We start from the raw sequence: 25,685 nt of genomic DNA, 5'->3' as shown, positions 1-25,685 counted from the left end.
AATACAATGATCTAAATATCGAACCGCACATACTTACTTGACTCTAAGATAAAGCTCTACTGTAACTCTGGTATGTCTCCTATCGTTAAATCTTATCAAGTAAACAATTCAACATTACAGTTTACTTTCAACATTTTCAAGATTTAAGTTCTTTATTCTCGGTTGCATGCACTTTTGAAGAATGAAATAAATGTTTTCTTCGTCTCTACTCACAAATTTATTAACTTTTATCGATTTATGACCCGCTCATATTTATGCCAGACAGGTGTACACTGTACAATAAGTTGTTCCAATGTCTACGCTTAAAGCAATTTTATAACCGTAATAAAACGTTATTTTCATATTTTCTCGAAAACACGTTTGTTGTTGGTTTCTTTAAAATAATAATAAAATAAAAAAATTACTGTTAAATGTAAATGTTATACCTGTTTAAAAACTTATCCACTTGATTGTGATCATTACTTAATTCATATCTATGCACGGCATAAAATTTATTTGTTATGTTAGAGAAATACTAAAATTAAAGAAAAACATTTAGTAAAATCCCTACAATTTACAAAAACAAAAAAAAAGTCAATTTACATTTAATCTTTTGAATGTGAAATAATAATTTCTCTTGATAATAGCAATAAAAAATAACAATATTAAAAGTAATCTTTAAAATTTCAATAAAAATGACTTAATTTTAATTTTTTAAGCGAAAAACTTTTTCCTTTAAAGATGTAACTTCAGAAAACAAAACAAAAATCTTGAAACTCAAGTTAAGAAACTCCTCAAATTTAGAGTAAAATTTCGAATTGTAAATTGAAACGTTAAAATTATCAGCTAAAAAACTATGAAATATTTCTTTCACTCATCAATAGATGACGCCACTACTGCAAAATCTTAAACTTTCGAAGAGGAAAAAACAATAACAACATCGTTAAATGATAAAGCGAAATAAGAAAAATCATGCGCTTTTTTTTTCCAGTTATGAATAAGTGAAAGTCATGGAGATCAAGTTCGAAGGTAAAATCGCTTTAGTAACTGGAGCTGGAAAAGGTAGGGTTACTATGTTTATTTAGATGTGTATATGTAACAATGTGTATACATAAAAGATTATAATTAAGTTTAGATTATCATAATACTCGAAATTATTAGAATACTTTATCATTTTCTCTTTTAGAGTTTAATTAATTCCAACGGGTTGATAATTACACCGAAGATTTATCTCGTTTTCTTAAAAATAAAGAAAACTACTCAAATAATGAGCCCAAGGGAGTAAGTAACAACAAAAAAGGATATATTTTAACACAACGTATACAGGAAAATTGTTACACGACGACTTCTTAAAAAATGTGTCGATCTCTTATTTCACAATATCTTTTTACTGTTACGGTTACAATTTTATTGACAATAAACGCTGCCATCTATCGGCGGTTCAACAAATATTTCCACAATGATTGATAAGACTTCATAAAACTAAGTAAATAAATTTATGATATAGCCATTAAAAGCTCTATTATAGAAGAAGAATATTTCAAAAATATTTTTTAAAAAAAAAACATTTTAAAATTCACAATCCCTGCAGTTATTGTGCTCTAAATATTTGAACTTGAATAATAAGATAAAATTGGAAATAATATTAAAATAGAAATTTATTTTTTCAGTTCACTTAACAGTTTTGCAATATATGAATAGTTTTTATTAATATATAACATTTAATATTATGTTCTTATATTCATAAATCGGGGATATGTGATATCAATTACGTTTCATTCTTATTAGTGTTTAAAATTAAGTGTTTAAAATTAATTGTTTGAAATTAAGTGTCTAGTTTGTGATGATCAGACCAACTTTTACTTCTAAATTGTTAAAGAAAATACATAAAATCCTGAGCATATAAATCTTGTCATAAAATCTAAAATAAATCTTGAGAGGGAAAATTTATCTTTAGTTTGAGAACGCTTTCTATTCTAGATTTGTGAATGATGATTGATCTTCGATTTCAGAAGGTTTTTCTGGCCTTGTTTTGTAAAGGCAGATTCAATCTCGATATAAAACGGTTTTTTTTTTATTCTAACTTAATGCAAACCTCATAGCGTGTAAACTAGAATAATTAGGTTTACTGTTGTTTCAAGCTTACATGGTTCATCTGCTTATCACTTACAAACCTTGTATGGCTCTGTGATAAAGGTTGTTGCTGAAATTAAAATGACCCTTACACTACTATCTAGGATTAATATAACTTGCCGAATATTTAGGACTATTACGTTACTTTTAACAAAAAATTTTAGTATTATGTCAATATTTTATTGTTTTTATATATGGAGAATTTAATATCATTTAATAACATATTGCATTTATCTTTGCTATAATCATTCCACAAAGGTTCCAATTTCAGGCATTGGAAAAAATATTGCTATAAAACTTGCTGAATGTGGCGCAGAAGTCATAGCAATCAGTAGAACACAGTCGGACTTGGACGATTTGTCATCACTTGTAAGTCTGACATAAAATTACAAGTAAGGGCTATACGCTTAAAAAAAAAATAAATAAATAAATAAAAAAATAGTTAATAAAATAAAAATTAACTCATTTTATGGCATTCCGTTACTTTTATTGTTTAGAAAGAGAAAAAAAACTAAAATAATTTTTTAAATATTTAATTTTACTGATTTTAATATACTTCTTATCGGTAATTTAATGTTGTCATTTTTTCGCATTTTGTCTATTGTATTGTTTTTTACTCTTATGTTATTCTGATACTATAAGGATTACCAAGTGATATTTAAATGTATATCTGGCTTTTAATTTGAGTAACCACTACCCGTAATATATTTTCAAATTTCTTGTTTAAAAAAAAGCAGAAAAAATCAATGCACAATAGAAGTCTCAGTTGTACTTATTGCAGTTTATTTACGTCGCACTAGAGCTGCAAATGTCTATTGGCGACGGTTTGTGAAGCATTAATGAGAATGATAGGAAAACACGCCATCATAATTTTGATCCTCTGCAGAGGGGATGTCTCCCCGCTTTGATAGTCTGATAACCTGTGAGCGAAGTCAAGCTCTTAAAAGTAGCACAGTTTAACGAAGACCGATACCCCACCCTCTCGGTCTCTTCGCCGGCTTATCAAAGTGGTCACCCACTCACTTCCCAACTACTGCCAATGATGCTTGGTTTCGGTGCTCCACTGGGAGCTGAGTATATACGATCAGTACACTACGTGACCTATAGGAGCATTATATTTCTCAGTCAATATTTCTTAAAGTTTGAGAACAATATTATTTTTCTCACTTAAATATTTATTTCCGGTCCCTAATATACGTTGTTTCCGCTTAAATTCTTATGACAATTGTAAACAGTAACTGTGATAATTAGGGAACAGCCAGTATCTGAGATTTGCATTTTTGATAGTGTAAATTGTAATTTGGCAAATAAACTTGCTTAATTAAATATTTACCGTGCAATCAAAATGCTTTGTTAAGTAAATCAAACTGATTAATATAAATTTTATATTTATTAAACTACGATTAGTTTTCGACTTAATTTTTTTTTAAAATGTAAATTGTTTACCAATTTATTTTTCTGAATATCTAGACCCTAATATCTTGTCTTTTGTAGAAAAACTTCAATTCATCCTTTACCAATAGTTAATTCGCTTAACTCATAACTAATTCTCTCCCAATTCTCCTTACTTATTCTAATATGTTACTTTTAATTTTCCTTTACCTAATTGCTATTTTAATAGTTTTCTTTTTACTAATTTTATTTTAATACATATACTTTCCCTCATTATTTTATTACTTTGGACAAACATTAATGCTATGCTTTAAATGACTTTTTATTTACGGTACGGATTTTCATAAAATGCTCTCTTAATATTCTGTTATATTTTCTAAGCAGCAAATCAAAGGTATCTCAGTAATTTGTTTTTAGCTTATTATTTGAACCTACTGGCTAAACGTATCTTTTTCAACACATTCAGATTATTGATACTCGAAGCAAAAGCTTCAGTTTATCTTAAAAGCTAGGAATATTTCATCTCAGTATAAAATTCATCTTCAAAATCAGAGTTTCACTCGTCAGCATTTGAACATTGTATAGGTATATAAATTACAAACAGACAACTTACATCATTTGTAATTCAAAGTAAATAGTTTGGCTAAAGAAATGTCACCTTTTTTATACAAATATTAATACTACATTACATTAATCATTATTTTAATATATGTAATATCGCATTGTATTAAAATAATGTGATATTACGTAATGTATTTATAATGTTAGCTTACATTTCACATGTAATATTAATAATTATTATTTTATTTTATAACCACCGATCAACAGACGACAGCACTCTGAGTTTGTAATTGTGAATGTTCAACTCATTAGCCTTATAAATTTGAACCTTTAAACCCAACCCAGAAGACAGGGGAATTGCTGGATCTAGCAATTGGTCAAACTAGCCCTCGTTGAGGGCTTTCTGTATAAACACGCATTTGCGTTACATGGCGAGGAAAACCACGGAATCCTCCCACGTTTAGCCTGACGGCAAGGGGACTCTTAACCTATTATCCGTCTACCACTGAAGATATTTTACGTAAGCATTGTGAATTCGAATTGACAAGCCACCGCTGGGATTCAAACTCAGTTCATATCATTGCAAGGCGAGCGCTCTATCCCTGAGCCACAACGGCGCTAATTAATATTCTTATTTTGTTTTATAACCGTCCTTGAACAGCTGAACAAATATTTGGGTTTAAGACTGCTAAGGTTCAACTCCGCAGTCTTGTAATTTTTAACCCAATTCAGAAGACAAGGGAACTCCTGGATCAAATATTGGGAGACATTTGCCTTCGTGGACAACTTTTTGACGGAACTAACCCCCATTTGCGTTACAAGGGGAGGAAAACCATGAAAACCTCCCACGGTTAGCCTGATAGCAAGGGAATAATTATTATATATTTTTTAATAATAAATATTAATATTACATGTAAAATAAATATTAAATTTTTTTAAAAAAATATTGCATTAAAAATATTTTAAAGGGTTACAATATTCGACCTATCTGTCTGGATGTTGGAGATTGGAATAAAACTCAAGCTGTCTTAGAAGAGTTGGGCCCAGTGGATTTGTTAGTGAACAATGCAGGTATTGCTGCTCCACAGTTAATAGGTGAAATAAAAGAAGATTTTATAAACAGGTTTATATAGTTTGTACATCATTTTTTTACTTAGTTTTTTTTGTGCTATAACTTTCAGTTATTTTTAATATTTTAATCTACAACTATCAACTTTATTAAATGATATGTCTTAAACAACATGTATTGTATTATGACCAGGGTTGGCAGGTTTTTGACATGTGACAGTTTTTGATGGTTTAAACCATGGTTTAAACCGTCACGTCAAAAACCTCACTGTCAAAAATGTCGAAAATGTCAAAAACCTATATTCATATGTGAAATTTAATTAATACATAAAATTTATATATTTTTTATAAAGGATAGTGTTTCTAAATATGTTCTAGAAAAAATAAATTTAAAATTTTGAAGAAATACTTATATTTTAAATAGTAACCAAAATCTTGTACTTTTGAAAGCTTACATCTTTTGTAATATTATGTTTTCATTTTCATGTGTTATTAAAAATCTGCAGTGATATTATTAAGAAATTTATTTAAAACCAAATTTAGTGTATAATATAGATTATACTAAAAATTAGACATTTTTAAAGATAAACATTAGCAGTTTTGTACATTAGACATCTTTTAAAGAAAAATCTTTTAAACAGGTTGGGCACATGCAACATTCACAATCAGGGAATTTTTGTCTATTTTTAGCTCTTCTAAAGTAAACTGGGGGAGGGGGATTACTGAACTGCTTTCAACATACTTTGTTTGGTGGTGGAAAAATGTTCAAAACTAGTTATGTGCTACCGTATGCTGCGAGGAGCAAATGAACTAGACTATTGAATTTTGAATTAAATTTCTACTTCCATCATTTTCATTTTGATTATGGAGTGTGATGCATGTTCTAATTTTTAAAATTATGTATTTAATTAGGATAATTAAAAAATTTTCATAATAATTTGTTTAAATATTTCATGGATCAGTGACTGTAATGTTCTTCTGTTTAGTTTGACTTTTGTGATTGGTTGTTAGTTTTTCAGAAAAATCAGTAATTCTGAATTTTAAATCTTCAATTTTTTTAATTCATAGTTAGCATAAGACAATACAAATTTAAGTGCTTTCTGTTAAATACACAGAGTAGTTAGTGTCGATTTACAGTATATTCAGCCTATTCATTTACTATGCTGAAAATTTAGTTTATCCAAATACTTGTGAATTTCATTTTGCTGAATACTATATAGTTTTGTTGAATATCTAAATATTCAGCTGTTGAATAATTACTTCTTACTTTCAAGATATACATTATTTGTATTCTTAATACAAGTGGAGAAAAAAAAATTAAGAGATAAAAATTGTTTTAAAATGATAAGTGTAATAATTATAAATAAATGTAATAAACAATATGAATTATATTTATCATTATTCATAAATATAACTACTTTTAAATTCAAATTAACATACTGGATAGTAAAGATATTCGGTCTAACATTAAAAAAATTTTTTATACACTTGTATCAAGTTTGTATTTATACAACATAACTTGTAAGCTCCTTATAAATATAAATATTAGTTATATGTTCCTTATATGTCAAAAATGCATGGTAATAAACTTTTAATTTTCTTAAATATGAACAAAAAATTTTTTTTTTTCAAAATACAAATATTTAAACAATTTTTGTGCAAAATTTTTCTGCACATGCATTTGAATATAAATTTCTGAGATTTTAAATCTGTTATTTTACCTTAATTTTAATAAAAAAATATTTTAAAACCTGCTGATTACCTATAGTATAATTAAATTTCCATATAATGCATGGCAACTGTTGGTAGTTTTGAAGTTTATATATTTTCTTGGCTAACTTCAGTTTTTGACGTTTTCGACGGTTTATACCAGTATTATACCCTTGTCATGTCAAAAACCACTTTTTGACGTCAAAAACCCAACCCTGATTATGACTATTTTCTTTTGAAACTCTACATTACAAATTTTCAATAGTTTATTATAGAGTTGTATTTTCAATATATATATATTAAATAATGTATTGAAAATATGATATTTTCAACTGCGACGAGAGCTTACTAAATAAATTTTAAGAATACTATTTAACATTTACTTAATCTTTAACAAATTGGTTTCTAAAATTCTATCTTCTTAATTTTTTTGAAACGGATTACTAACTGAGATTTATAGATCGCCAAAAGTGTTTTTTTTTTTCACGAATCAAACACTTTTTTTGATACGAAATATCATCAACATTTTTTCGTTTTTTAATAAAATTATTTCTGTCAATTTCAATTTACACTAAAAAAATTTTATATTTATTTAAAATAAAAATGGCTTAATATGTATGAAACTTTTACCCACTACAACTTTTATTATAACAATTAAGTATATATTACAATTTTTATGTAACAATTTTTTTACAATATAACAGACATACAAAATATTTTTAATAAAAGCGTGAAAACTATGATTAAAATAAAAATTTAAATAATAAGTATAACGATGAAATCTATAAGGGAAAAACACAAATTACTTTCATTTTTATTCCAGCTTGTTTGCAGTTAATTTTAATGCTGTTGTAAACATCAGTCAAGTAAGTTGTTTATTTCAAAATTTACAAGCTTATATAAGAGTTTCAAAATTTTAATAAATTCTAAGTGATACATTATATAAAAAATATCGGATTGTTTAAGTACAAAATATGTAAACGTAAAATATATATGAGTGATATATGATGAGTGATCGCCAACGTATGATAACATCTTATGATGTTATCGCATAATGATAATATCTTTCTATATTCTTGACACACATAAGGATTTTTTTTATGTTATTTGCTTTGTTTAATATTGGCCGAACTAGATCTATAACTTAATTGTTACATGCAAAGCTTTTTAGTATTTGGATACCAGTACGTTACGTCATCGAAGGCAAATCGCGGCATTTGTTGATTTAGAAGCCAATCAGGTTCGACACACACGCGTGACGTCACTTACAAATATCCAATAAAATTTGATTCATCACAATGCATGGAAATTACATGGTCAGGCCTAATCACTTCTCTTCTCGAATTGGGTACTTCAAGAAGAAGAAGATTTCGGATACCCACTCACTATGACGTCAACGCCAACTGATCGTTTATAAGCAAAATAGCATGTTGAAGTTGAGCTAAGTTTCCCCTTATTAGTTAGAATGTTAACTAAAGTTCAATTAATTAAAAAAAAAGAGCTGTATCGCTCATCGAAATTGCTGAAATAAAATTCTTTCTCGTCTGCGTCTTTTATTTAACTTGGATTTATTATTTGTTCAGATATTTTACTGTAACCGTGATAAAACTTTTGTTTTGTGTACCTGGCAACTTCGATGCATAATTAGTTTGTTTTTGTTCGGCATGACTTCGTGCCTGTCTTTGCGTTAAGTAAGAAATATATAGTAGTGAAAGAAGTGCAATATTTGTGAAAGAATCGTTGTGAAAGTACCGTCATTCGGGGCTACTTTGTGCAGCGGGGGCTACTTTGTGCAAATTCGAATTTGGCATTTTTCAAGTGCTGCTATTCAGTATTATGTTTATTTCACGTAAAAATTTGTGGAATTTGAAGATAGAAGTCTCTTCTATTACTACAAACATTTTTTTTGAATTTTAAAACAATCTCAGAGTGTGTTTTGTTCATCCAATGTCAACAATTTTCCGAGGACGTCGGATGTCGAAAAGTGTGCGTGGAAACTTTAGCTGTGAAATGCAAAGACGTTGATAAAACAATTGTTGTAAGTGCAAAATTTTTTATTTGTACATTAATAAACAATTATATCATGTTAGCGTTAAAAAAATTTAAAATTAATAACAAATAAACGGAAAATGAAAAAAAATGCACTGTGGGGCTACTTTGTACAAAGTTTCATTCGTTTTTTTCTTCGACAGAAAAATGGTCAGACGTTATAAAAAAAATACCTGGAATGAGAAACTACCGTTATTACACTTTGAAAAAGCTGCAACAATGTTTGCAAGCAGTTGCTGGTAGTATGTCGATTGCAGAAGCTTCTCGGAAGTACAAAATCCTTAGAAATACTATCTCCAATAAAATTCACAAGAAACACGTGAAACGTGCTGGTAAACTATTATTTTTCTTCTAAAGAATTCGCGATCGCAACGCTCGAGTACGCCGTCTAGCGGGAGCCTGTAAATATCAGACATTAATTTATCACGTTTTCATTTAGTTCCATCGAATTCATTGACAGAATCAGACGCCATTTTTTAGCAGCAAATAAGAAACAAAATTTCCCTAAGGAAAAGGCCGAAGAACTTGAAAAAAATCTCCAGAATATTAGTAAATCTTTCAGGAACAGAACACGCCAAACATTTGAAGAAAAATTCCTCAATTATTTTTAATTTCTATTATCAACAAACTTGCAACTGATGACTTCCGATTTCGGATACTGTTACAGATGTGTGTATTAAGGTAAAATGCATTTCTTCTGTCTTCAATTCATTACGAATTAAAGTGAAGTCAACATTGCTTTCGTCATTCTTCTTCGTTATAGAATAGTATATATTTCTGTATCCATATAATTCGGAAAACAACAATAAAAAATTATCCAAGTTAATTGAAATAGTGCCATTTGTGCTGATTCTTAATTAATTTTAATCGTTTTCTTGGTAAGTATTTTTTAGTTTTGAAAGAATAAGTTCAACTAGAATTCAGCCATTCTGTTTTTAGCTACATATTCAAATTCATATATATTATAAAATTTTGCTGTGCAGTATGTTATCTAAAAGTAATGAAGGGATAAACTATGTATCTTTTGTTTGAGAATAAAGTTTTCAAACAAGGAACTTATCATTTTGGAATTCTCCGGGAATTATAAATCAGGTAAGTGAAATGATTTTTACAATAAAAAATATGCTTGTAAATATTTTTTTTTTCATTTGATGATGGTTCTCTACAGAATGGTTTTTTACGTCTGATTAAGAACTATAAGAATAATAAAAAAAGAAACAATATGAAAGTTTTTTTTTTCAATGTAAAGAATTCTTAAAATCGTTTTTTTATCCTAAGAATTCTTTATTTTCCGTTTTTTAGTTTATAATTTTTTGATAAAAATTGTTCTCAAAATACTTTTTTTTAAAAATTAAATGGTATAACATTATGTGTTTATGTATTCCAATGCTTGAAGTATTATGATTCAGAAAAGTATGGAATAAAAATTCGGTACTTACGTATTAACGCCACCGCCGCTACAGATTTGGTGGTTTTTAAGTGCCGCTAATCTACACTTAAAATTTTTGCGACATTTCATAAAATAAAACACTTTATTTAAAATCAAAATAGTCAATAGGATTTCGGTGGAAAATGAGCCGATATAGAGTTTAGCATAGATTCAAAACAATCATATCGCCATATGAACTCTGATAAATAAGATTCCAAATGAAATAACATTTCCAAAACGTACGTTTGCCAAGATAAAGTTTTATATTGTGGGAATTGGTACATTTTCGTTTCTTCGGTAAAATATTTCCCTCCTGAAAAAATAAAATTGCATCTTGTTTTGTTTTTGGCAAATCCCAAAGACGAATTTTTGTAGCACTAAAAATGGCGACAAAAAAGAATTGTTTTTTTGTTTTTGTTTCGTCAGCATTCTTTATTTTACGTTTCTTAGTTTCTAAATAATGATTTTTATTGAAACTTGAAATTTTTTGATTAAAATTGTTGTCAGAAAACTTTGTTTACAAAATTAAATTTCATAAAATTATGAGGCTTATGTGTACTTTTTGTTCATTTTAATTTTTGAAGTAATATGATTCTTAAAACTATAGAATGTAAAGTTTAAATGGGCCTTTCATGTTTTATCATTAAATTTAGTAAAACTATTTCTCGGGCATTAGGTTTTAACTCTTATAAGAATATACATATTTTTTTCTGTTAATGTACAAATATTTTTCCGATGTGTTCTGGTTGTTCTTTCTCTTATGAAAAAGAGATGCCATTTTGTTTTCGTTTGCATAAGAAAGAATATCAAGCATTTTTCTTTTTTAAATTTAATTAGCCACAATAAAGAAGGAACGTTGCAATGCTACGTGCTACATTAACGACGTATCTAGAGTAACTGAATGACTGTTCATATAGAAATCGCAGGTATTAGTCTCATACAACAACGCCCCCTATAGTTCGTTGCGATCGCGAATTAATCAAACGATTTAAACACATAAAAATATATTTTATAGGACATCAAGTGATTTTGACAGAAACTGAAGAGCAAGTTCTGTCGTGTTCATTCAAGCATGTTATGTTCAAATTTATCAATATTATAAATGTTAATGAATATGTAATAATTATTATTTTTGAAATATCATCCATTTCAATGTTAAAAAAAGTATATGGTTTCCTTTTGTTTAAACTTAAATGTTTTGAAATAAACATTCTTTTTAAGAAAAAATTCTTAAAAAAAAAATGTTTTTTAACGCTGAAAATTATTTTCAAACTAATATCTTTACATATCTTGATGTTTTTGTCTTTAAAAATGTCAATAATTAACTTTTTTAACAATTTTATATCAATATTTTGCTAAAAACATGATAATTAAACTGAATTCCTATCGCTGCACAAAGTAGCCCCATTTGGGAGCTACTTTGTGCAAGGTATGTTTTGACTTATAATTCGTAAATATTACATACAAATAATGCCAATATTGATCAAATTCACTCGTCTGAGTCCAGTTATGAATATAATATCAAAAACTTTTACTGAAGTTTGAATTAACATAGTTTTTTTACATGTCAAAGTTCAAAAACTGCGAAATCCTGCACAAAGTAGCCCCGAATGACGGTACATAGAATGTATCACTTATGAGAATTGATACTTGACAGGCTCGGTTTACTCGAAATAAAATGGAAAGAACAGTTTCTAACGTAAAAAATTTCACGTTTCAGCAACCAATCAATATCGAGATACCCACATGCGTCGCGTGAAGGCATCCCATTGCAAAAACCCAATTACAATAGATGGACTGCCACAAAAGCAATACTGCTTTGACAATGCTATTAATTTAAACAGTAGATTTGAAACTGCGCTTTATCAGTAGTTTAGCCAAGAAAAAGTCAATTTGTGAAATAAGATCTTCATTTTAACGTATGAAATATGATTTTTCATGTATAAATATTTACTGGCTTCTTTAAATTTAACGTCCCCATCAGAATTTCAAACCCAAGCAATTAATATTTTCAAAAGTTAGAGATGAAGATAAATTAGAGAATAAGATCACGCATGAAGGACAATCTAATGATTAATCAGATATAATCTTCCGAAAATGAGTACTAATATTTTAGTTTAATATTTCACTTTTGAAAAAGTCTCGATAAATGCAGTTTTCTTTTGTGTGCAATTTTAGCCTTGCAGAATTCGTGACATCTAGGACTGGGCTATAAATCGATATATCGCGACATATCGATTTTACGCCTATATCGGCAAACCGATACAGCAACTTTCATTCCAAGCGATGCATCAGAAATCTGATTTAAGCCGTCGAGTGAAGAAGACGATATAACGATATAGCGATACACGCAAGGACTTTCTCTTACGTTCCGATGCCAACTCGCGCTGTGGAAGACGATATTGTTTCGTTATGTTGAGACGGCCTTGACTGATGAGCGGTAGAATCAGAATCACTTTTGAGACCTTATATCGTTATATCACATGTTCGTTTTCGCACCTTCGCGATTTGAAATCGTTTCTTGTAGATTATTTTCAATGGGATTAACTTCGTGATCGCCGTCGTAACCTTGTTCTGAACGCAATCTATTATTGAAAAGAATTTATAAAGAAAAGTTTCTTCATTAATTAGGTAAGTTTTTTATTTATTTTCTGACAAAACTTTTTTTTATATTTTTAAATGTGAAAATTATCGGAAATCTAATTTAAGGCACCCATAAGGAATTAAATTACAAAGTAAATAAATTTGTTAGGCTATTTTTTTACTTTCTTTTAATTTATTAAAAACCTTTCGGATAAAACTTCTAATAATTTAATGGGCTTCTATTACTGATTTTAAATTTATAAATCTTGAGTTGTTTTTATTTTTAGAAATAAAGTTAAAACAAAACTTATTTTTTGGACATAAGTCAATAAACTTTATTTGTTCAAAAGAATTTGAAAAGCTTGCGAATTTTATTCATTTCTTTTTTTTTTTTTATCAATTACTACTTCGTTTTATTAGAGAGTAAAATCATTATTTTTTTTTAATTTTCGTTTTATATTATTAGTTAATTAGCTAAATATATTACCGAATATCACAATTCTTTTTTTTTTATTTTTAAGAATTTAATTAAGAAACTTTGCCTTACTTTGTTTTTCGTTCGTTCATTATTTAATTTAATTTAATTATTTATATGAAATAATAATAAAAATAGTGTTTAAGAAGCATTTTTTTTTCTAAAATTTATTTAGCTCTTTGTTTTAAGCATACAAATAATTTTTTAACGAACTTATTTTTTAAATTTTGTTCCTATGCTGTTAGGTAAATATATTGATAAATTTCACTTTTATTTATTTTTTTATTTTTAAACTAAGAAATCTTTTGTTATTTGCGTGATCATTTTTAGAAAATATAACAAAACTTGTGTTTACTTCTTCATTAAGAATTTGAACATTACGATCGAACTTAATAATTCTGTAATTATTTACGCATAATAGTACAAGCAAATATTGATTTGTTAGAAAAAGTTTCTTTTTTTTAAAAAAAAAAAATATTTTTAACACTTTGTTTTAAGTGTATAATGAATTTCTTAACAAACTTTTTTTTTAACTTTTTAAATTTTCTTTCAATAATTTCAGCTAGATATCTTTATAAAATTCCCTTTTTATTTTTAAACTGAGAAATCTTTCAGAGAACGAAAATTTTAAGAAATTATTACAATTCTTATGTTTACTTTTTAGTTTAAAATTCGAACATTTTTAATTTTAAACTTCGGCTTTTAGTCAATCTAACTTTTATTTTAATTAAAATATATTTTGAAATTTTAAAATCAGCTTTTGTTTAATAACAATATTTTTTTTCATTAAGGGTGTTTTAGGGGTTAACTTAAATTAAGACTGCTTATACCCTATAAACGATAAAGAAGTGCAAATATTTCATTCTGTATCTACACACATTTTTTCAATAAATATTTTAAGTAAGATTTGTACATCTTAGTCAATTTATTTAATATCTTTCTTTAGCAAAACATATATATTTTCAAATTTATAAATTGATTTAAATCAATATGCGTATGAAGTCTTGATAGAAATCTGACTTTCTGTGCCTTAAAGTAAATGAAATTCAAAAATACTATATCGCGATACATCGCTATATCGCGATGCAAAACTGACGATATATCACGATATATAATTTCTAATATCGCCCAGTCCTAGTGACATCAAAGCATGACTTGCGACGCTCGTGAGACTATGTTTATTTAGGATTCAGTTATTGTGAGGTCATGTCCTAGCACATACAAGGACACATAAGGCAGGAAATAAATCATAAATTCCATGAGAAATATATACATGTATATAGTTTTTTTTTTCCTTTATTCCTTTTATATGTATTTTTCTGACACTCTAATTACTGGTAAAAATGTATTTTTACTAAAACTTATCATTCATATTCAGAAATATTTTTTAGTAATTGATTTAAATTTACTAAATTTCAACTTTGAATAAATGTTTTTTTTTAGATCTAAGTCATTATACAAAAGTGCAAATTTGAAAAATTATTGTCAGAAAGTGAGTCATGTTAGAAAGAAGAAAGAACCTTCAAAGCAGAAGGGGCTACCGGTGCCCCATGCTATATTTCATATATTAGAAATTATTAAATACAAAATATAAAATTCACTTATTTTGTTCTAAATTAATACAAAATATTGAAAAATATATGCAAATATGTCTGAGTGAAATTGTTGATGGATATAATATATATTTTAAAAAGAAATGTTGCTTTTATAGGAAGTTATCAACGGAATGAAGAGGCGAGGGAAAGGAGGCGCAATAGTGAATATATCGAGTATTTCAGGCTTAAAAGGTGTGCCAAATCATGGAATTTATGGTGCAACTAAAGCCGCCCTGGATCAGCTAACCAGGAACATGGCTGTAGAATTCGGTCCTTTTGGAGTAGGTTTGACTTATTACTCCATTAAAACTACACCAAAATGCTTAAATTCAATTAAACTCATTTAACCATTTTCAGCTTAACGAGCGAAGCTAAGGAAAGAAAACTTTTAAGCAATGTAATAATCAATTAAACCCATTTAATGCAATGCAAAAAATAATTGTAGAAGAGTAGGGTTAATGCTGTTATAACTCTAAATGATCATTCGGGAATTTTCCTTAAATAAGGACAGAGTATCAAATCTGTGTTATGCTTTCATATGTAATTGCATGACTGCACATTTGATTGTTAAAAATCCCTTTCAAACAGAGAGAGAATTTGACATCCTAACAACTAACATACAATATTAAGCATATTGCGATGTTAACCAATTTTTCATTCCAACACTTGAACTTTCTCAACACTACAAAGAATTCCAGATCAAATTACTGTATAAGGTACCGGCACTTTGGGTGCATCATCCGTAAAATTCATTTTTACCGTAAACTTTCATGCTGAGAAATATTTATTTAATTATAGTGATTCAGTAATTTTACCGTAATTATTACTGTAAAAATTACAATATATCAGATTTTTTTGTTACGTAACATGTATCGGTAAAAACGGATTTTATGGTAACAAATACTGGCACCTTGAGTGCCGGTGCTTTTTACCGTAATTTGATCCGGAATTTTTTAGAGTGTATGTTAATATACGATGTTGACCTTCGATGTTAACCAATCACCTATGATGTCATATAAAAGCAATTTCCTTATTTATTCAGTAACTAATACATATCCCTAAATATTTTTTGTCTCTTTTTGTTTATTTACATGTGGTCTATCATTAACAAATTTTAAATTTCAAGGTTAGAAGTAATTTTACAAGTTTTTCAAAGTCCAAATTGTTTTTTAAAGTTTGAGTTTTAAAAATGCTTACACCTTAAAATTTAAAACTATGGATTTAGAATTTTATGAAAATATTTTAAGGAATAAAATAAAACGCGAAAGTATTCAAAATATTAATTAGTTCTTCGAGAAATGACTAAATTGTGTATACATAGTTTTCGTTGGTTGATGTAAGGAAGTAGAATCTTTTAGTCTTAAGAGAACGTTGATTAGCTTTTTTTATGTATATTAGTATATTTTCAAAGTAAATAAATTTATTTGTGTGCTCACAAAATTTCAATTTAAACCTACGCTAAGGAACTTAAGGTTAAAGTAGACGAGAAAAAGCATTTAGTTTAATATGAAAAAAAATACAAAATGCCTAAAATAAAACAAGACTGCATAAGCAAGATAAAAATTGAGTAGATAAGGCTTCTTCTCCTGGTCGAACTTAATAGTCCCAGAGTTGGAAACGGGAAGATAAAAATCTAAATATGCTTTTTACCCTCCTTATTTAATTTTCACAAACAAACTAATAAGGGATATTTACTCTATTTTGTAGTATCTTTCTATACATGTAAAATACAAGACCGGCACTCAATCGCTATTTAAGATATAAAGCATGCGGTATTTCAGATTCCTTATTAACTTTTTTTTGGCAAAATTTTGACAATACAATTCTGCAATCAATAGTTTTTGATAGGTAGTTAAATAAAGTTGCTGTTTTTAAACTTTTTATTAATATTTTCTATTTTATGTAATAGATGCTGAAAGAATTGTTTAGTATCATCCAAATGGTTTTCATCAGTTTAAATTGTAATAAAATTAGATTTTTAAAAAAAATCTAAAAGCTGACAAACGTGTACTTTTAATTAATCAAAAACCCAAATCGTATCATTTTATTGCTATAAAGGTTTGAGAAAAATCCATTGAAATTTTAAATATTATCAAGCGATATTTCTGTTAATCTAATATAGTGACTCTTTTATTTTCTGAGTGTCTTGTAAGTTTTTGTGCTGTCTAATAATACTATATCATCAGGAGTTTGTTTAGTACAAAGAATATTAAAAAAACATGAATTAAAAATTTTGCGTAAAATCCAAGAAGGTTATAAATTTTTCCTAATCTGGGAAAGAAAACCTTTCTTAATCTAAGATTACCAATCATTTATATTGTTAAAGATAGAAATATTTAAAGCCAATCTAAAGCTATTACTGGGCGAGTAACAAAGCGAATAAAACTTTAAAAGCAATTTACAAGTAAAGTAAATTAAACATTATATATATATATATATATATATATATATATATATATATATATATATATATATATATATATATATATATATATATATATATATATATATATATATATATATATATATATATATATATATATATATATATATATATATATATATATATATATATATATATATATATATATATATATATATATATATATATATATATATATATATATATATATATATATATATATATATATATATATATATATATATATATATATATATATATATATATATATATATATATATATATATGTATATTACGTTATATATTGTTTAAATTTTAGATTCGAGTTAATTCAGTTAACCCATGCGTTGTACACACAAGAATGACGGAAAATTTCCTTAATCCAGGTAACCCAGTGGCAACTTTAATGAAAGAAAAGTTGCCCCTTGGAAGATATAATGGTAAGCATTTATATTGTTCACTTAAAAAGAATTCAAATTTAGTATTTACTGCATATTTTTAGTTAAAAACAAATATCAGACATTACAATTCATATTAATTCGAAACAAATATTAAACTTCTTAATCTGTACAATAAGAAAAGAAGTACCTTATCTTTCTATATTCGACGAGTATTAGCGCCTAATCTAAACGCGATATCTATTGTTTGTGCAGTTGTTATAAGCAAAAAAGATAAAAATAAAAAAAAAAGAATTCTTTTGCACTTTTTTAACAAAAAACATTAAATGCTTGATTTAGCATACGGAAGGTTTGGTGTAATTCAGTGATAAACCGCTCTTTTTAAAATGTAATACTTCTCATCGAACCTTAGTATTGAAGTCATAGTTATCACTAAAAAAGCTCTTTAAAAGTACTTTCCAGAGCCATTTAAAGATAATACTTATCATTATATTGCACGAAGCTCTTCATATAATCAATACCTAATTTATTTGACAATGAATATTTAAAATCAATAACTAATATAAAATTCAACAAGCACTTGATATGTTTTTCAAGAGCACAGATTTAAGATAAAACAATTTTAAATATAAATGAAGTTTTAAGAATTTAGACACTGTAAAAAAGGAGCACAGTAAAACAGACGATTCAGAATATAAATGTGAAAAGCAAACTCAACGTGATTCTAAAATCAGCATCAAAAACTTATCCAGCAAAATGACCAGTGGCTTAAGTAACCCAGGATGACCTGTATGTTAAGGCATCATTTCGTACAGTTCAAAAATGTGATACATATTATTTTTATCTTATTTTGCAGAAGTGGAAGATATTAGTTACCCAGTCCTATTCCTGTTGAGTGACAAAGCATCCATGATCAATGGAGTAACAATACCTATTGATGGAGGACTGTCAATTACCATTTGATTTGCTGTCAGCTTGTACTAAACATTGAAAGCCTTATTTGTACTAATAATAAGGATTTTTTTTTCACTTTACTCAGATTTTTTTTCTGTTTGCAGCTATCATTATTAATAATAATAAAATATGGCAAATATATAATCCTTCTTATTTCACAATATATGGGCATTTTTTTAAAATTCTCTTTATTAGAAAGTAAAACAAATACATAGTACAGTATATTGGAATTTTTATGTGCGCCAAATTACAGCACTGTAAAAAACTCTGTAGAATTTAAGGAAAAAACTTTCAGATAGTGTAACAGTACGAAAAATATTATTTTACAGAAAAATATTATCATTTTAAGACAGACGTCTGTCTTTTAAGCAGATATGTATTGTTATCTGAACCAAAAATCTCATTTATTTTAACAAACACTGATGCTACTAAGGAAAAGATTATATAAAATAATTACGGTAGCTTTACGGTCGAGGCGAGCCAAGAGCAGAATTCGTACGACCAGTTGATTCGAACCTCTATCAACTCACTGGAAAACGAGCGTTTTGCCCTCTGAGCTATTACGACTCAAAAGAAAAATCTTAAAATGTTTTTATCTTAAAAATTTTAATGAGAAAATATTTAAGTGTGGAAACGTTTCAAACTAAAGTAACCCAAATGTCTGGCAACTTAACTTGCCGAAAAAATTACATCTAAAGAAATATAATAATTTGGTAGAATATGAATTTCACAATAAAATAAAATCTCAGTTTTATGTTCAAAACCAAGAGTTCGAAATCATAAAATAATTGTTGAAAAAAAAGGAAGCATAGAAAATAATCGTGTAATGATTTGAAAAAATGATTGCGCTATCGTACAGTAAGCAAAACTGCAAGACTAAAACTAAGATTTTAACTAACGGTTTTAATCCCTGTATGGCTAGGATGAAAAACAAAGATTGTTTTTTTTTTTTTTTTGTCAACAAAAATAAATCGCAAAATTATCTCCTTTATGTTAGCAATATTCATACTTTGAATTTAGAGTCGTTTCGTTAATTTATTTATTTATTTATTTTCTTTAGAGTTCTTGACACATATGGGTGGTATTAAACACATTGATGCCGATTTTCAATTCAATTCCGCATACCTAAAAAAAATTCTAAAAAGTGGAACATTATGTTAGGAGCCGTGATGACTCAGGGGATAGAGCTTTCGACTTCCAGTTTGGTGAACCGGATTCGAATCCCAGCGATGGCTGGTCAAAGCGAATTCCGCATCCTTCTTGCACTGACCACTGTGCCGATGTAAAATATCCTCAGAGGTAGACGGATCATGGGTTTGAGTCCCCTTACTGTCAAGCTAACAGTTTTCGAGGTTTTCCTCTCCATGTAACGCAGGTGAGGGTTAGTTCTATTAAAAATCCTCCGCGAAGGCTAATTTCTCCCATGATATTAGTAGTCGTAAACCCAAAAAATTGCGTTGGCTGTTCAAAGACGGATATAAAACATTATATTAGCGATATATGTACCAGGAATTTAGCATATCTTAGCTAAAAAAGAATTCATTCTTTTTAAACTTTTCTTCAAATACTTCCTTACATAAGAGGATGTTTTTTTAACGCTTCAAAGGGCTATCTCAAAAATAGACTAATTAATTTATTCAGACAATATTTTAAGTTTCGAAATCAGACACAAAGAAGCACTTCTCCTGTATAAGCGTACTTTTTTGCCTTTTCAATGAATTTGGTTTTATGTCTCTCGAAAAGAAGGGGGTAGCCACAGTTCGAAAAATACTATCCTGTATATGATAAATAGAATTTTAGCAAATTTCGTCATCTTACTCTTAATATTATATTTAGTGTATTTCGGTATATCTTTGAAGCTATTTTACCCTTCTGACGCAGATATGGGTGGTATTAAACTAATCGATGCCCATTCTCAATCAATTTCAATTCAATTCCGCATTCCTAAAAATTTTATAACATTTTTTAAATGTACAACATTATGTTAGGGCACAGCATTATGTTAGGATTAATAGAGCACTGGGCCCATGTCCAAGAGGTCGTGTGTTTGATCCCCCCGGTCAAAGACTCCCCATTTAGTAAATAATGACTGACGCACGTTAAATCTGTCGGGTCACAAAGTCCTCCATGTTCTTATGACAAATCATACCTCTAGGGGTATTGATCTAGGAGTTTCCTTGTCTTCTAGATTGGTTCAAAATTGCAAGGCTACGGTGTTGAACCCAAAAGTGGGTCGGCTGTTCAACGACTGTTATATAATAAAATAAAATAAAAACATTATGCTTGCGTTATATATACTCGGATCTCGCATATCTTGGCTAAAAAAATGACTTTCTAAACTTTACTTTAACGATTTAGTTACTTATGAGGGTATTTTTAAGCAATCTGACGTTCACATTTTAATGATTCAAAGGGCTATCCTAAAATAGGCTATCTAATAATTATCGATTTTGTAAATAAAGTAATTTCAATGGTGGATATCTATTTCTCTTAGATCAAAATAACAGCAAATTAGAAAGTTTGGAAGATTTTCCTTTTAACGCAGAAAAACATACCGGTGTTTCCTTGTGTATTTCATTACCGCAAATTAATGAAATGCTTAATATAATCTTTTTCATTTACTTTAACCAAAATTAATACAAAATAATGAAAAGAGTACAAAAAATATTTGTTTAATAAAAAATTCTGCTTCAATCAAAACTTTCGAAAAAAATTGTTTAGCTCTTAAATCCGAGGATAGTTCCAGATAAAAAATTAATTATTTACACTATTTAATTTTGTTAAAATTTATTTAATTAATTGAGCATTATTAATTCGAAAGATTAAAATTTAAATAAAAGCAATTGAATGAAAAATGAATTTTTATCATTATCATTGTTGCTTCCCGACATAAATGAGAAAAAGATTACTATATTTAGTAAGCCACATGAAACGTATACATTATTAAACTAAAAATAAAGTGAATTCTTAAATGTTAACATACAGTTAGTTCCTTTCTAGCCATTGTTATTCTTTATTAATGAAATATATCTTCGAAACGTGTTTGTGGTAGCGCCATCTGCATAATCTTACCTGAAGTTATAGTTGCGGTAGAAATGCTTTTTATAATATTTTTAAGCTGTTTAATAGCAGGTTTTAAAAAAAATTTCAGACATTTGAATTTATTTCTTTTTACTTATTCATTCCTAACTTTATTACGCAAAATATAGAAATGAGTATCCGTAGACTTCCTTTCGCAAATTTTGAATGTAAAAGTAACGAAAACCGTACTTCCAGCACTACAGATACGGATTCTGGCGATCTATGGATCACGGAGCTTTTAATATGGACCGGTAGAGTTTCTCGGAAAATAAAAAATTCAATTAATTGAATTAATGAATTAATTGAACCCAAACGTCATTGCAAATAACAGAAGCATGGAAAACTAATAATGAAATGCTAAGTGTGCAATCAATGCAAGAAATATTTTTAGAAATTTTTTAAATACCTAAAGACAATTTAAAAATCATATTTTAAACTCTATATTTTCCCCAAGTTAATTATAGTTGAGTGTTTTTTTTTATTTATTTATTTTTATGAAAAAATTAATTAATTTTGGTATATTGTCGCATCACGAAAACCGAAAACTTGCTCACTAAATACCCTTAGGGGTATTTAGTCCTCGGCAATTGACAGAAAAACAAAAATAAAGCTAAATTGAGCTCGATAAATAGATAAAACTTCCATACCAGTCAAATTTAAAATACAATTATTATGATTTTAAAATTTTCTGATATTTTAATCGCGCTGACAATCGCTTAGAATGTACAAAATCGCGTAGAATTTCACAGTGCAAACTATTTTGTTTTTCATAAAAGACCACTGACTCGATATAAAACGTTACAAAGCACATTCGAATAATTAAAGAAATTTTCAGAAAGTTAACGTTACAAGCACTTATTACAACATAAATACAACAATGCCAACCAGTAGAGAGCACTGGGCCCATGTAAGAAAATTCGTGGGTTCGATCCCTGCCGACCGTATACTACCCGTGTGGTGACTGATGCGCGTTAAATCTGTTGAGTCGTAAAGTCCTCCATGTTCCCATAACAAATCAATACCTTTGGGGGTACTGATCCAGCAGTTTCCTTGTCTGCTGGATTGGTTCAGAATTACAAGGCTACGGAGTAGACAATTAGTAGTAGCGAACCCAAAAATTGGGTCAGTTGCTCAACGACGGATATAAAATAAAACCAATACTGGGCTAAGAAATGAGACCATAGTAAAGCATTCAAAGAATCAAGCTAATAACATGTACACTAATTAAGAAAAAAAAAGAAACAATGAAATAATGAGAGGGAAATTACAAACCAGGAAATATAAGAAGGTGTTAAAAATTGGGTATAAACGAGTAAAACGAGAGAGAAAGAAAGGAAATAACTCAAAAATAAATAAATAAAAAAATAAAAATAAAAATCGTAGACATAAAATTCTCAAAGCAAGAGCTTCCGAGTAGTAAAAAATTGAATTTCCTTTCCATAGCTGCTGAAAATGAATAAAACTTATAGAGTCATCCAGAACACTTCTATAATTTAGAATTAGTCAAAATTTCGATTAATGATAAGCTTTTTTTGACAATAATATAATGATAAACTCTGCTTGAAGTGCAACGATTTAAAACTGTATCGTGATCAGACATTAACTTTCAACTGAGATTTAATGTTAGTCCAAACATTTGTTGACGATGAATTACCTACATATTAATATCGCTACTATATCTTATATAACGATATAATAATGATATGATAATGATATTATGATAAATTCTGCTTGAAGTCCAACAGTTTAAAACTGCATCGTGATCAGGCACTGACTTTCAACTGAGATTTAATGTTAGTCCAAACTTTTGTTGACGATAAATTACCTACATATTAATATCGCTACTATATCTTATATAACGATATAATAATGATATGATAATGATATTATGATAAATTCTGCTTGAAGTCCAACAGTTTAAAACTGCATCGTGATCAGGCACTGACTTTCAACTGAGATTTAATGTTAGTCCAAACTTTTGCTGACGATAAATTACCTACATATTAATATCGTTACTATATCTTATATAACGATATAATAATGATATGATAATGATAGTATGATAAATTCTGCTTGAAGTCCAACAGTTTAAAACTGCATCGTGATCAGGCACTGACTTTCAACTGAGATTTAATGTTAGTCCAAACTTTTGTTGACGATAAATTACCTACATATTAATATCGCTACTATATCTTATATAACGATATAATAATGATATGATAATGATATTATGATAAATTCTGCTTGAAGTCCAACAGTTTAAAACTGCATCGTGATCAGGCACTGACTTTCAACTGAGATTTAATGTTAGTCCAAACTTTTGCTGACGATAAATTACCTACATATTAATATCGTTACTATATCTTATATAACGATATAATAATGATATGATAATGATAGTATGATAAATTCTGCTTGAAGTCCAACAGTTTAAAACTGCATCGTGATCAGGCACTGACTTTCAACTGAGATTTAATGTTAGTCCAAACTTTTGTTGACGATAAATTACCTACATATTAATATCGCTACTATATCTTATATAACGATATAATAATGATATGATAATGATATTATGATAAATTCTGCTTGAAGTCCAACAGTTTAAAACTGCATCGTGATCAGGCACTGACTTTCAACTGAGATTTAATGTTTGTCCAAACTTTTGTTGACGATAAATTACCTACATATTAATATCGCTACTATATCTTATATAACAATATAATAATGATATTATGATAAATTCTGCTTGAAGTCCAACAGTTTAAAACTGCATCGTGATCAGGCACTGACTTTCAACTGAGATTTAATGTTAGTCCAAACTTTTGTTGACGATAAATTACCTACATATTAATATCGCTACTATATCTTATATAACGATATAATAATGATATGATAATGATATTATGATAAATTCTGCTTGAAGTCCAACGGTTTAAAACTGTATCGTGATCATACACTGACTTTCAACTGAGATTTGAAATTTAAAATTAGTCCAAATATTTATTGACCATAAATTACCTATTTATTAATATGACTACTATGCCTCATATTTGTAGCTTTTCAGGAAATGATTAAAACTTGGATAGTCATTCAACACGGACCTCCAGTAGAGATTTAAGTGTTCTAGCTGGCCGTAAATTGAATGAAATTTTTCGCTTTGAAAAAACATCCTTTGCATCATCTCTTATCTCTAACTATTTATTTTCATAACTAGTTATTTTAACGCCCAATCGTGGGAAGCCAGATCCCTGAACAATGCATCATTTAAGTATCTGCTCAGTCTGCATGTAAGAAGACTAATAAATATCTAAACTGCTGATTAATTATTATTATAATGATTATTATCATATTTATTAATATTATAATTACTAATATTCTTGTTGTTGTTCTTAATACTGTTATTATAGCTTTTTCTTTTCGTTTAGATCCTTACTCAAAATTTTTTCTCAACTTCATTATTGCTAGGATTGAATACCTATTTAAGTTCCGAGCCTTAAATTTAATCCTCTATGAAATCTAGTGATTTTATATGGGAAATTCTATAAAATTATATGGGTTATTTCATATGGGAAATTTCAAATTTGTAGAGAACTTTAGAGTACAGATATGTTAAATGAAATTAGAGTACAGATAAGTTAAGTAAAGAGATATGTTTTCCTTTTAAGTAGTTTAAGTAGGATGTTTGTTTTCCATGAATTCTGCGTTCTTTTTTTCACAGAAAATTGCATATAAAAACAACTGTCTATTTAACTAAGTTAAACACATGTAAGGCGTAAGTGCTTTTTATTTGCCTTGGCTGATCTTTTGCGGAAAAAATTAAAATATGTAAGTAGTTTTCGTTTAAACAGTATAAATA

At 27.9% G+C, this 25,685-nt stretch overlaps 2 protein-coding genes across 5 annotated transcripts in view; one reads left to right on the top strand and one right to left on the bottom strand.

Moving 5' to 3' along the window:
• LOC107444822 (L-xylulose reductase) overlaps positions 1-25,685 on the bottom strand; it is a 100,703-nt gene that overhangs the window by 13,643 nt on the left and 61,375 nt on the right. The window contains exon 1 of one of the 3 annotated variants that reach the window (XM_087157206.1): positions 38-907. The exons of 1 other annotated variant lie outside the window; for it this stretch is intronic. The gene's annotated coding sequence lies outside the window, so the exon portion shown is untranslated. Of the gene's footprint in view, positions 1-37; positions 908-25,685 lie in introns of those variants that run through there. One more of the 3 variants, XM_087157207.1, reaches the window with a different exon arrangement.
• On the top strand, positions 902-18,892 carry LOC107444823 (L-xylulose reductase). 2 transcript variants are annotated; one of them, XM_016059053.5, is made up of 7 exons: positions 902-1,041; positions 2,384-2,481; positions 5,034-5,188; positions 7,667-7,709; positions 15,091-15,255; positions 17,716-17,836; positions 18,651-18,892. In XM_016059053.5, the coding sequence occupies exons 1-7, from the start codon at positions 990-992 to the stop codon at positions 18,755-18,757; spliced, it is 741 nt and encodes a 246-aa protein (XP_015914539.1). In that variant the 5' UTR covers positions 902-989; the 3' UTR covers positions 18,758-18,892. The 2 variants fall into 2 exon arrangements, with proteins under 2 accessions (XP_015914539.1, XP_015914540.1); XM_016059054.5 differs by lacking the exon at positions 17,716-17,836.

The sequence above is a fragment of the Parasteatoda tepidariorum genome, chromosome 2, assembly GCF_982258835.1.
Source record: "Parasteatoda tepidariorum strain Cologne lab strain chromosome 2, Ptep-v5.0, whole genome shotgun sequence".
NCBI lineage: Eukaryota > Metazoa > Arthropoda > Arachnida > Araneae > Theridiidae > Parasteatoda > Parasteatoda tepidariorum.
Note: the sequence above shows the minus strand (reverse complement) of the source record. Positions and strands in the feature narration are given on the sequence as shown.